General features: G+C 46.5%; 1 protein-coding gene across 1 annotated transcript in view; it reads right to left on the bottom strand.

Annotated features, from left to right (window-relative positions):
- The window catches only part of EVA1A (eva-1 homolog A, regulator of programmed cell death), a 91,907-nt gene that overhangs the window by 73,690 nt on the left and 4,875 nt on the right, over positions 1-13,342 (bottom strand). Inside the window, exon 4 of the mRNA XM_070799822.1 lies at positions 12,728-12,962. Within this exon, the coding sequence (XP_070655923.1) occupies positions 12,728-12,962 (235 nt within the window). The remainder of the gene's footprint in view (positions 1-12,727; positions 12,963-13,342) is intronic.

Genomic DNA, 13,342 nt, shown 5'->3' with positions numbered 1-13,342 from the left:
GATGTGAAGAGCTGACTCATTAGGAAAGACCCTGATGCTGGGAAAGATTGAAGGCAGGAGGAGAAGGGGATGACAGAGGATGAGATGGTTGGATGGCATCACTGACTCCATGGAGATGAGTTTGAGTAAACTCTGGGAGTTGGTGATGGACAGGGAGGGCTGGCGTGCTGTGGTCTATGGGGGTCCCGAAGATTCGGACATGACTGAGCGACTGGACTGAACTGAATGGAGACACAGACATAGAGAATGGTCTGGTGATCACAGTAGGGGAAGGAAAGCGTAGGACAAATTGAGAGAGTAGCTATCATATGCAAAATAGAGGCTGGCCAGGTGGCTCAGTGGTAAAGAATCCACCGGCTAATACAGAAGTCATGAGAGATGCATGTTCAATCTCTGAGTCAGGAAGATCCCCTGGAGGAGGAAATGGCAACCCACTCCAGTTTTTGCCTGGAAAATTCAATGGAAAGAGGCGTCTGGTAGCCAAGTCTCTGGGATCACAAAGAGTCAGACACGACTGAGCGACTATGCACAACACATGCAAAAAACACAACTACCAGGAAGCTGGTGTATAACAGATGGAGCCCAGCCCAGTACTCTGTGACCTGCATTGATAGGTGAATTCTTTGCCACTGAGCCACCTGGGAAGTCCTTAACTCTCCCTAAAATGCTTCAAGTTCAGTTTGTCTGAAATTGAGCTCATCATCTTTTTCTGCAAATGCTCCTCCTCTGTAACTCTCCTAATGAATGGCCCCACTGTCCTTACTCTTGCTGCTCAAGTTAAAATCCCAGTCATCCTAGACGCTTGCCCCCACCCTCAAACTCCACAGCATGGATGAGTCACCAAATTGTGTCAACTTTATTGCCAAAATACGTCCTGAGTTGAGCCCAATTCTCCGCTCCTATTACTAGGGTCTTAGAAACTCATTTTATTTTCCACCTGGATTAATAACAATAATATTAAAAACTAATATTCACCACCATTTTCACATGCCAAATGTTGATCGATTACTGTAGCAGACACTTTACATACTTCATCATCCATAGTCTTGAGAGCCATCTATCCTTGATGGAGAGGATCATCCATCCCTGTTTTCAGATGAGAAAAACAGAAGCTCAGAGGCACTTAATAATAGCCTAAGTTACACAAAGATTTGAGACTGGTATGTAGACTGAGGTCTGTCTGACTCCAAACCCTGGGCCTTTTCTACTCTCTAAACTGCAGTGGTGCCCTACCTGGTCTTCCTGCCACGTGTCTTATTCCTTTCCAATATCTACTGACTGAGGGGTCTGTTTTTACAATGAAACTCTGATCTAGTCTCTCCTGTGTGAAATCCTACAGTAGTTCCCCAGTGTCTTCAGAATACAATTCCAATTCTGTAACAAGGCTTTCCTGGTGTGCCACTTCGCCCATTTAGAGACCTGCCTCCCTCCCTCCAGCCACACCTATCTCTCTTTTGTTCCTAGAGCACACCATGCCTGCTCATTTAGTCATGCTGTATTTCGCTCTGATTCCTCTGCCAGTGATGCCCTTCTGTAAGCCTAGACGCCTCCCCTTCAGCCTCTTAGATGCTCTTGGACCCAGCTGCTGTCCAAGTTGAGTTTAGCTGGTCCTCCTCTGGATGCCCAAAGTGCTAGTGATTACCTCTAGCACTGAATTTTTGAGTGGTTGCAGCAGTCATTGATTGAACACCTACCAAAATGCAAGGACTCAGGGTGGGCTCTAGTGATTTAGGAATCAGTAAGACATGTTTCAGGCTTCCTCAGTGGTGCAGTGGTAAAGAATTTGCCTGCCAACGCAGAAGATGCAGGTCTGATCCCTGGGTTGGGAAGATCCCCTGAAGAAGGAAATGGAAACCCACTCTAGTATTCTTGCCTGGGAAATCCCATGGACAGAGGAGCCTGGTGGGCTGCATTCCATAGGGATGTAAAGAGTCAGACATGACTTAGCAATTCAGCATGCACAAGCACACATGTCTTGCTTTCAGAGATTTACTTTAATGAGAGAGATGCATAGCATAGTAATACTACAAGACAGTAAGTAGTCATGCTACTACAATACAGGATAGTAATGTAATAATGTAATGCTACATTGGGGCTTCCCACATGGTGCTAGTGGTAAAGAATCCAGCTGCCAGTGCAGGAGATGCAAGAGACACAGTTTCAATTCCTGGGTTGAGAAAATCCCCTGGAGTAAGAAATGGCACTCCACTCCAGTATTCTTGCCTGGAAAATTCCATGGGCAAAGAAGCCTGGTGGGCAGGAAGAACAGCTTGTTCATGTCTACAACCCCAGGGCCTGGAACGATGTCTGGGACGTGAGGGTGTCTGTAAACGCTGGCGTGCAGCATGTGTGCTCAGTTGGGTCCAACTCTTGTGACCCTGTGGACTGTAGCCTGTCAGATTCCTCTGTCCATGGGATTCTTCAGGCAAGAATACTGGAGTAGGTTGCCACTTCCTTCTCCAGGGAATCTTCCCAACCCACGGGACTGAACTCGAGTTGGCAGGCAGGTTCTTTACCACTGAGCCACCTGGGAAACCCAAACACTGACAGTTTGAGCTAAGCAGACAAACCAAGGCCACCAAGCTATCTCTGTGAGCATACACGGCTATCTACAGGCACGCTCTTCACTTTCATGAGTGTCTTTTCCAGACTCTAATATGTCCAAGTCATTGTTTTCCGTATTTTCATGAGGTCCTCAAAGTGTACTCCAGCAGGGAAGGAAACTAACATCAAAGGTTGCTCAGCCTAGTGGAACACAGGATAGGCACTTAAGGAAAACAGTGCCTGTGTCTTCCAACAAGAGGCCCTTACAGCCCTTTATCATGGGCTGCTGTGGCCTGTCTTGCCAATATGAGCAAGCAAAAAGACAAGTCAGCCTTATTTGTGATTTGTGTAGGTCCTTAGGGCAAGGCAAGTTTTGGCAGCCCTTTTGATCAAGGGTCCCTGTGTAGAAACAAGGCCCCCTGAAGTCATTTTCCTCCTACTATTAACCATCCAAGTGACACAGGCAGGAGGGAACAGGGCAAAGTGGAAAGGCTTAAACAGGATTTTTTTTTTTTTTTTTTAAAGAAAGCTTTCTTTTATTCAAAACTCTATGGTTACTTGTCTACGGAGCAGCATTTCCACCTCCTCTCACCTTGGAGAAAAAAGTGCAAGATGCCTAGGTGATGAAAGTGGAGGTAAGAGGTAGAAAAAAGAGGCACTGATCCCCAGAGCAAAGAGCGTCTAACTGCTTCTAGGTTCTCACAAGTCAAGGCCTCAGATATCAGGCAAGGGAGAGGGAAAGGGGGAAGAACGTAGAGGAAAGGGCTACTCCCACCCAGACAACAAGAACCCACACACCTGTACTTTCTTTTTTGAAAATTAGGTTTTCGAATTGGCTTTGATGATAATATGACCATCCTGACACTGTCTGGAGCAATGGTGAAGGGCTCAGAGTCCAGGGGCCTGGATCCAATGCCAGATCTGCCTTTTAGCTAAGGGTGGGATTCTGATTCCTCCTCTAATATTGGCCTCAGAGGATAGTTACAGGATCAACACAATGAAGGGATATAAACCCTTTAACACGGGTTCTGGCACCAACTCCCAGGTGCTTGTACTGCAACTGACCACTAGGAACCGCCTATGGGACCACTTTCCATGGAGGAAGAATGTTCCACAAAGAGACTTCCTTTCCCTTGGCCTCCATTCCCTGACCCCTGGCTAGACTGAGTCTTCCTCTGCATCTGTATTTTCTCTGTTGCAGAACTACTCCATGTGCTGTGCTGGTTTTCCTGTCTATCTCCCCATTCAGGGCATGAACATACTGAGGTTGAAGATGTGACTTTCATGCTAGTGCATTCGTTTATTGTTTATCACTCACTAAGTATCTCTTAGTGAGTATCACTCGCCCTCTGCAATGGCCCGCACTCTATCTGTGGAGTGTACTTCTCTCTGATTCCAAATAAATCCACTTCTTACTTATCACTTTGTCTCTCACTGAATTCTTTCTGTGATGGTACTATGGGTTTTGGCTGGGTTTGAGCCCCAGCACATGGGTTTGTCAGGCGAGTGTATGCTCCTTGGTTCTGTCTCATCACAACAAAGATTTGGAGCGGCGGACATTAAAACCCTCGATTTCTCAAGAGGCAGGAGTGGTGGCTGCGCCGGTGCAGGAGGGCCTAGAGGAGCTATTTCACGTTCAAGGTCAGAAGGGGCAGCAGTTAGGAGATACCCCTCGTCCAAGGTAGGTAGCATCGGCTGCACTTTGCTGGAGCAGCCGTGAAGAGATACCCCACACAAAGGTAAGAGAAACCCAAGTAAGACGGTAGGTGTTGCAAGAGGGCATCAGAGAGCAAACACACTGAAACCATACTCACAGAAAACTAGTCAATCTAATCACACTAGGACAACAGCCTTGTCTTACTCAATGAAACTAAGCCATGCCTGTGGGGCAACCCAAGATGGGCGGGTCATGGTGGAGAGATCTGACAAAATGTGGTCCACTGGAGAAGGGAATGGCAAACCACTTCAGGATTCTTGCCTTGAGAACCCCATGAACAGTACGAAAAGGCAAAATGATAGGATACTGAAAGAGAAACTCCCCAGGTCAGTAGGTGCCCAATATGTTACTGGAGATCAGTGGAGAAATAACTCCAGAAAGAATGAAGGGATGGAGCCAAAGCAAAAACAACACCCAGCTGTGGATGTGACTGGTGATAGAAGCAAGGTCCGATGCTGTAAAGAGCAATATTGCATAGGAACCTGGAATGTCAGGTCCATGAATCAAGGCAAATTGGAAGTGGTCAAACAAGAGATGGCAAGAGTGAATGTCGACATTCTAGGAGTCAGGGAACTCAAATGGACTGGAATGGGTGAATTTAACTCAGATGACCATTATATCTACTACTGCGGGCAGGAATCCGTCAGAAGAAATGGAGTAGCCATCATGGTCAACAAAAGAGTCCAAAATGCAGTATTTGGATGCAATCTCAAAAACGACAGAATGATCTCTGTTCGTTTCCAGGGCAAACAATTCAATATCACAGTAATCCAAGTCTATGCCCCAACCAGTAACGCTGAAGAAGCTGAAGTTGAACGGTTCTATGAAGACCTACAAGACCTTTTAGAACTACCACCCAAAAAAGATGTCCTTTTCATTATAGGGGACTGGAATGCAAAAGTAGGAGGTCGGGAGGCACCTGGAGTGACAGGCAAATTTGGCCTTGGAATACGGAATGAAGCAGGGCAAAGACTAATAGAGTTTTGCCAAGAAAATGCACTGGTCATAACAAACACCCTTTTCCAGCAACACAAGAGAAGACTCTATATATGGACATCACCAGATGGTCAACACCGAAATCAGATTGATTATATTCTTTGCAGCCAAAGATGGAGAAGCTCTATACAGTCAGCAAAAACAAGACCAGGAGCTGACTGTGGCTCAGACCATGAACTCCTTATTGCCAAATTCAGACTTAAATTGAAGAAAGTAGGGAAAACCACTAGACCATTCAGGTATGACCTAAATCAAATCCCTTATGATTATACAGTGGAAGTGAGAAATAGATGTAAGGGCCTAGATCGGATAGATAGAGTGCCTGATGAACTATGGAATGAGGTCCGTGACATTGTACAGGAGACAGGGATCAAGACCATTCCCATGGAAAAGAAATGCAAAAAAGCAAAATGGCTGTCTGGGGAGGCCTTACAAATAGCTGTGAAAAGAAGAGAAGCGAAAAGCAAAGGAGAAAAGGAAAGATATAAGCATCTGAATGCAGAGTTCCAAAGAATAGCAAGAAGAGATAAGAAAGCCTTCTTCAGCGATCAATGCAGAGGAAAACAATAGAATGGGAAAGACTAGAGATATCTTCAAGAAAATTAGAGATACCAAAGGAACATTTCATGCAAAGATGGGCTCAATAAAGGACAGAAATAGTATGGACCTAACAGAAGCAGAAGATATTAAGAAGAGATGGCAAGAATACACAGAAGAACTGTACAAAAAAGATCTTCACGACCCAGATAATCACAATGGTGTGATCACTCACCTAGAGCCAGACATCCTGGAATGTGAAGTCAAGTGGGCCTTAGAAAGCATCACTATGAGTAAAGCTAGTGGAGGTGATGGAATTCCAGTTGAACTATTTCAAATCCTGAAAGATGATGCTGTGAAAGTGCTGTACTCAATATGCCAGCAAATTTGGAAAACTCAGCAGTGGCCACAGGACTGGAAAAGATCAGTTTTCATTCCAATCCCAAAGAAAGGCAATGCCAAAGAATGCTCAAACTACTGCACCATTGCACTCATCTCACACGCTAGTAAAGTAATGCTCAAAATTCTCCAAGCCAGGCTTCAGCAATATGTGAACGGTGAACTTCCTGATGTTCAAGCTGGTTTTAGAAAAGGCAGAGGAACCAGAGATCAAATTGCCAACATCCGCTGGCTCATGGAAAAAGCAAGAAAGTTCCAGAAAAACATCTATTTCTGCTTTATTGACTATGCCAAAGCCTTTGACTGTGTGCATCACAATAAACTGTGGAAAATTCTGAAAGAGATGGGAATACCAGACCACCTGATCTGCCTCTTGAGAAATTTGTATGCAGGTCAGGAAGCAACAGTTAGAACTGGACATGCAACAACAGACTGGTTCCAAATAGGAAAAGGAGTACGTCAAGGCAGTATATTGTCACCCTGCTTGTTTAACTTATATGCAGAGTACATCATGGGAAATGCTGGGCTGGAAGAAGCACAAGCTGGAATCAAGATTGCTGGGAGAAATATCAATGACTTCAGATATGCAGAGGACACCACCCTTATGGCAGAAAGTGAAGAGGAACTCAAAAGCCTCTTGATGAAAGTGAAAGTGGAGAATGAAAAAGTTGGCTTAAAGTTCAACATTCAGAAAACGAAGATCATGGCATCCGGTCCCATCACTTCATGGGAAATAGATGGGGAAACAGTGGAAACAGTGTCAGACTTTATTTTGGGGGGCTCCAAAATCACTACAGATGGTGACTGCAGCCATGAAATTAAAAGACGCTTACTCCTTGGAAGGAAAGTTATGACCAACCTAGATAGCATATTGAAAAGAAGAGACATTACTTTGCCAACAAAGGTTCGTCTAGTCAAGGCTATGGTTTTTTCTGTGGTCATGTATGGATGTGAGAGTTGGACTGTGAAGAAGGCTGATTGCCGAAGAATTGATGCTTTTGAACTGTGGTGTTGGAGAAGACTCTTGAGAGTCCCTTGGACTGCGAGAAGATCCAACCAGTCTGTTCTGAAGGAGATCAGCCCTGGGATTTCTTTGGAAGGAATGATGCTAAAGCTGAAGCTCCAGTACTTTGGCCACCTCATGCGAAGAGTTGAATCACTGGAAAAGACTCTGATGCTGGGAGGGATTGGGGGCAGGAGGAGAAGGGGATGACAGAGGATGAGATGGCTGGATGGCATCACTGACTCGATGGACATGAGTCTCAGTGAACTCTGGGAGTTGGTGATGGACAGGGAGGCCTGGCGTGCTGGGATTCATGGGGTCACAAAGAGTGGGACATGACTGAGCGACTGATCTGATCTGATCTGAAGTATCTCTTACATGCTGTGGGGAAAGGCGTGTCACTAAGTGGTAAATAAACTAGTGAAATCTGGGAATGACCTATAGAAGCACTTATATCAGTTGTCCAATCAGCAAACATATGCACCTAGCCCCTGAGGTGTGTTTTGACAAAACATTTTTGGATCAAAGAAAAGGACTGCAACTGTGAACATGATTCCCAGCAAATGTATCAGCCATGACAGTGATCTGCTAGGTCACATGCTGGATTTTATAAAAAACAGACCTGATAGAGAGTGCCCTAGCTCTTTCTCTTGTCTCTCTCTCTCTTGCTTTCTTCCTCCCTAAGTCCAGAGAAACTTAGCAATTACTTTTCAATTCAGACAGACTTTTGGCTTCTCTAAAGGTAATGTTCAAAAGTCCAGACTCAGGAAGAGGCATCTGCACAGTTTATTAGCCAGGGCTTTGAAGGAAAAAACAAACAAACAAAGAAACAAACCTACAACCACTGAGCACAACCTTGTGACTCTGGTTTCTTTGCTTACTGGACACACTGTCCCTCCCCCTGGACTCTGGTTCCACTCCCATAAACAGAAGGGAGAGCCACCATTCAAAGAGCTCAGCTTACCTGAGCCCACTCCACTATCTCCCAACATACAGAAACAGATTCCTGGACTGCTGGAAAGTCAGAGCCATCTCCCAGACCCATCTCTTGTCCTCCAGTCACCACATACCTGTGCATCTGTCAGGCCCTTCTTTAGCTATGTACCAGGTACATACAGCTTTCTACCTGTCACGCTCATGATTACCAGTCCCCACAAACCCAGCAAGCTCCTACTTGAGAGGTAGAAGAGGTTAAGAGGTACTACCTAAGACGGCAGCCAAGCTTGACATCAGAGGCCTGGAAACATAGTGCTGGGCCTGACATTCCCCTCCTGGGCTAGTTAATCTTCTAGATAAATGCCTCAGTGAAAATACAAGTGATGCTCCCAAAATCTTGAGCCTTTTACTCCAGTCATTAGCCCTTGAGGGAAATGTTTTTCAGATCAGTCATCTGGTGACCCAGGAAAGGGGATAATGCCAGAGGCATTACCACCAAAGGCAGTAAGAGTCCGGTCTGAAGTGCTACAAGGAATCTGAGTGGTCTGTAACACATCGATGGACAGGGAAGTTCTCACCCTGCTCCATCCTCAAAAGCAGCCTTACTAGAGTATTTCTGTGACCTCCTAACAAAACCTCAAAGCCTTGCACATACCAGGCAACCTCACTCCACTAAAGTCTGAGGGACAACCTGCCAAAACAAGCAAACTCAGGGAGACCACAACTGTCTGCGTCACCTGTGAAAGAAGCCAGAGTGCACAAATGTGCAGGTATTTGTGTAAGACAGTCTGGCCTATACAGCAAGTGGCCAGTGGACCAGCAAGGGAGGGGTACAGCTTTCAGCTTTCAAGGCAGGGCTACATTCAGGGAAAAGGATCTCAAGTTAACAAAGTGATCAGCTGTAACCTAGTATCCAGGGTCACACATAACTCATATAAGTGGTCAGTGACAGGTTCCAAATGTGGTTCTCAAAAACTCTGTGCAAGTCATTCAATTATCTTAACAAGTTTTATCTTTACTATATAACACTTGGAGAAAAAGCATACTCTGAATCACCAAGTATAGGCAGGAGATCCACCTAGCGCCATTCATCCATTCATCCCACATTCACTGATTTAACACAATACTGATGTGCTATACACAATGCAAAACACAAAATGCTTAGAAGCTGGAGTCAGGTAGCTCCTAACTCGTCCTCGGCACCTCTCACCTCCAGCAAGTGTGCTGATTCCATGGGCCCATACTCAAAGAGTGAATGCTGTTCTGACCCTGCCCTGGCTCACAAAAGGCTCCATTTAGCATCAAGTTCATTGGTGCTGACCTAGAACTGTGACAGGAGACTGACCCCAATGTCTTGTCCCTCTGAGACTGGGTTAGGGGCAAGATGGAGAGGAAAGGAACAGGAATTGTAAGAAGAAAGGCACAGTCTTAGATCACAAGGTGGAGCAGTTGAAAAACCCAATAGACTTTGGCTGTTATCAACGTACACAACAAATCCAGCTCATGTTTATATAGCATGTACTATATGTGGTTTAAGCCCTTTACCAGAATGTGTTTTACAGTCCAGATGTCTGGTGAATCCTGGCCTACATTAGCTGTGCGACTTTGGGCAAACTGCTTGGCTTTCCGGGACACCATTTCTTTGCCTGGAAAATAGGATAATACTAGTTGGACACGACTGAGTGACTTCACTTTCACTTTTCACTTTCATGCATTGGAGAAGGAAATGGCAACCCACTCCAGTATTCTTGCCTGGAGAATCCCAGGGACGGGGGAGCCTGGTGGGTTGCCGTCTATGGGGTCGCACAGAGTCGGACACAACTGAAGCGACTTAGCAGCAGTAGCAGCAGCAGTACTAACTTAATAGGGTCCTCATAAAAATTAAATTAGTAAAAATATAAAATGCTAAAATTGAACCCTGTCCTGGCACTCAGTGCTAATATGAACAATTATTATCCCACTAGTTAATAACACTCATCTGCAGAGAAGGCAGGCTATTTCTTCTTGTTAATAAGGTTTTGAGAGACTGAGTCAATGTCTGAAGGTCACAAAGTGGCAGAACTAGAATTTGAATGCAGGCAGCCTGATTCAAAAACTTGCAAGTTTAACCACCAGCATGAGGACAGAACTGTGCTAGGTTCCAGGTAGACCAGTCAGGGGATGAACAAGAGATCCCTATAAAGCACAGTAAACTCTACAAGAGAGATACATTAAAAGAAAAAATGGGAGATGATGGCCGGGGATGGGGTAGCAGGGAGGGATAAAACCAAACCACCTGTAGGGGCTGAATTTTGCTTCACCCACCACAGGACTTGAGATCTGGTCCCAAAGAATAATGAGGAATTTGCCAGCCATGGAGAAAGATGGATGTTCCAAAAAGTCAAGACCTAGAATACCAAAAGAATAGGAAGTTGGGTGGAATAGAAAGTGCATACAGGAAGTGTCATGAGATGAATTTGGGAAGGTAAATTGAGGCCAATGTGAACAGGCATGTAGGCCAATGTCTGAGGTTAGATTTTATTCTGTGAGACAGTGAATCTCAAATTTTAATATGCACAGGATCTACCTCGGTGCTCGTAAAACACGTGCAGATTCTCGTCTCTTCTGTCATCTGGGGATGGAAGGACACTAACACTTCCATGTTAAGAGCCAAAAATGTGTCCAGACATTGCCAGATACCATTTGGGAGACAAAACCGAAACCCTGGTTGACAGTCTCTGTTTTAAATCCTCCCATCCCTACTTTTCAGACACAGAAAACTGCAGAAAGGCCCCATGCAGGATTTAAATGCTAGTGGTCCCACTCTAGGGTTTAGGTTAGGCAACAAGCCGAACAGTCTTTTGGGGAGAGAGACTCAAGTCATTCTTCTGGGGAAGAATTACATATTTGATGACAGACTGGATGACAGGCAGAAGATACAAGAGTGAGGTTTCAAGTTGAAACTTCAGTGCTTTCCACTGAATTGTGAGGATAGTAGGTACTAAATAAATCATTTGGATTTGAATAGAATCAAGATGTATTTGCTCAAAAAGTAAAAAGCCTGGTCCCATGTAGTATGACCCAGGGATAGGTGTTGGTATTCTGCTCAAACTGGATAGAGGAACTCTTTCTAGGGCAGGATGTGGGGATGCTTGGTACAAACCTGCTGATTCCCAAATCCTGACTGGATCCCTTCCCATCTGCATAGCCTTGGCAGCATTACTCACCCTCTGTGCATCTCACTTTGCCCTTTTGTAAAATAGGGATAGGAGTCCCTACTCAGAGGCTTGATGTGAGAACTCAGATAGTTAATAAGAGCAAAATGGCAAGCTAACACAAAATGGTTTCCTCCCCTCTCCTTCCAAATCAGCCTCCTTACCTCCACCCTCACATATTCAGTGAATCCCATATTCAGTGCTCATCCCCACCCCCACACCCTAATCCTTGGGAAACCCAGTCAGAACTGCAAGAAGCTGACTACACTTCTCTCCGTGAGCAGAGCATCCCCTCTAAGGATTTTGGGACCACCAACTACCTTTTCACCCCCCCCCCCATCCACCTTGATTTCAGGGGCCACCAAAAGCATGCAGCAGACTGAGTTCCTGGAAAGGAGTTTGGTAAATGTCAGATATGCAGATGACACCTCCCTTATGGCAGAAAGCGAAGAGGAACTAAAGAGCCTCTTGATGAGGGTGACAGAGGAGAGTGAAAAGGCTGGCTTAAAACATTCATAAAATAAAGCTATGGTTTTTCCAGTAGTCATGTATGAATGTGAGAGTTGGACCATAAAGAAGGCTGAGCATGGAAGAAATTATGTTTTTGAACTGTGATGTTGGAGAAGGCTCTTTTGCACTGCAAGGAGATCAAACCAGTCAATCCTAAAGGAAATCAACCCAGAATATTCATTGGAAGAACTGAGGCTGAAGCTCCAATACTTTGGCCACCTAATGGGAAGAACCAACTCATTGGAAAAGACCCTGATGCTGGGAAACATTGAAGGCAGGAGGAGAAGGGGACAACAGAGAACGAGATGGTCGGATGGCATCACTGACTTAGTGGACATGAGTTTGAGCTCTGGGAGATGGTGAAGGTCAGGGACAGGGAAGCCTGGCGTGCTGCAGTCCCCGGGGTCGCAAAGAGTCGGACAAGACTGAGCCACTGAACAACAAAACCATATCAACTAGAGCCAAGGAAATTTCGGACAGGGCTGCATCTGGCAGGTCCGAGGTCAAAGCCAGTCACTGTCGCCGCCTGGGAACTAAGCCCCTGGTCCCGGAGGCGGAGGAGAGAGGCGCAGAGATTAGGCAAGAACTCGCTCTCCGAAGCCAGGCTGCATAGGCAAGGAGCGGAGAGTTCTTGGATCCAGAAAAAGAAGCAGGGATGCGGGGTAGGAAGCACCAGCAAAGTGAGAAGAGAGAGAAAACAAGCTCCCGTAAGCAAAGTTCCTTGGGGGTACCCAGGCTACAACACCTGGGCAGGGGGTCAGGAACAAAGCAGCCCTCTCAGGTCAGAAGTGCTCTACGTGTTTCCGAAGCAGGGGTGTTCAGGGCACGCCACGGCCCTCTGGGGATGCCAGGCGCCCCTACACCCTGAGCGCGCTCAACCGCAAAGCTTACCTTCGCCCGAGCAGCCAACGCGCACTTCCGGGGTCCTGGCTCCGGGTGCTGGGGGCGGAGCCGGGGACCAGGAGCCGATCACTAAGAGGAGGACGCAACAAAGCTGTGGCCAAGGTTTGGGCTGGCACTGGCGATTCGGAAAGAAACCCCAGTGGAGACCTGTGGGCACGGGGTCCCGGCCTGGGCGATCACGGGCGGCGGTGGTAACCCCAGCAGACGCAGGAGGACCACGATTCTGTGGGAGGAAAAGGTTGTCTCATTTCCTTCAGTCTGCCCCCTCCACTCCACCCACTTTGCTCTGGACCTGCCCTCCCTTCCCCTCCCCTTCCCCAAACCAGCTACCCGTAAGGGCGCTGGAAAGACCTGAAACCTAAATGGCTGCGGCTCGCGGCGCCTCCCCCCGCAGCAAGTTAGTTCAAGCTTCGAAACTCTTGCCTACTGCGCGCACTTCTAACAGTCCCCAGGGCCCTGAAAGGTTCTCCGTGGGCTGTCCCCACCCTGCCCCAGAGTTCTTCCCTTTTCCCCTGCTGGGAGGAAAGAAAAAGAATGTGAAGGTCACTCAGTCGTGTCCGACTCTTTGCGACCCCATGAACTGTACAGTCCATGGAACTCTCC

The sequence above is a fragment of the Bos indicus genome, chromosome 11 (assembly GCF_029378745.1).
Source record: "Bos indicus isolate NIAB-ARS_2022 breed Sahiwal x Tharparkar chromosome 11, NIAB-ARS_B.indTharparkar_mat_pri_1.0, whole genome shotgun sequence".
Lineage (NCBI taxonomy): Eukaryota > Metazoa > Chordata > Mammalia > Artiodactyla > Bovidae > Bos > Bos indicus.
The sequence above is the reverse complement of the archived record's forward strand: the minus strand, read 5'-3'. Positions and strand labels throughout refer to the sequence as shown.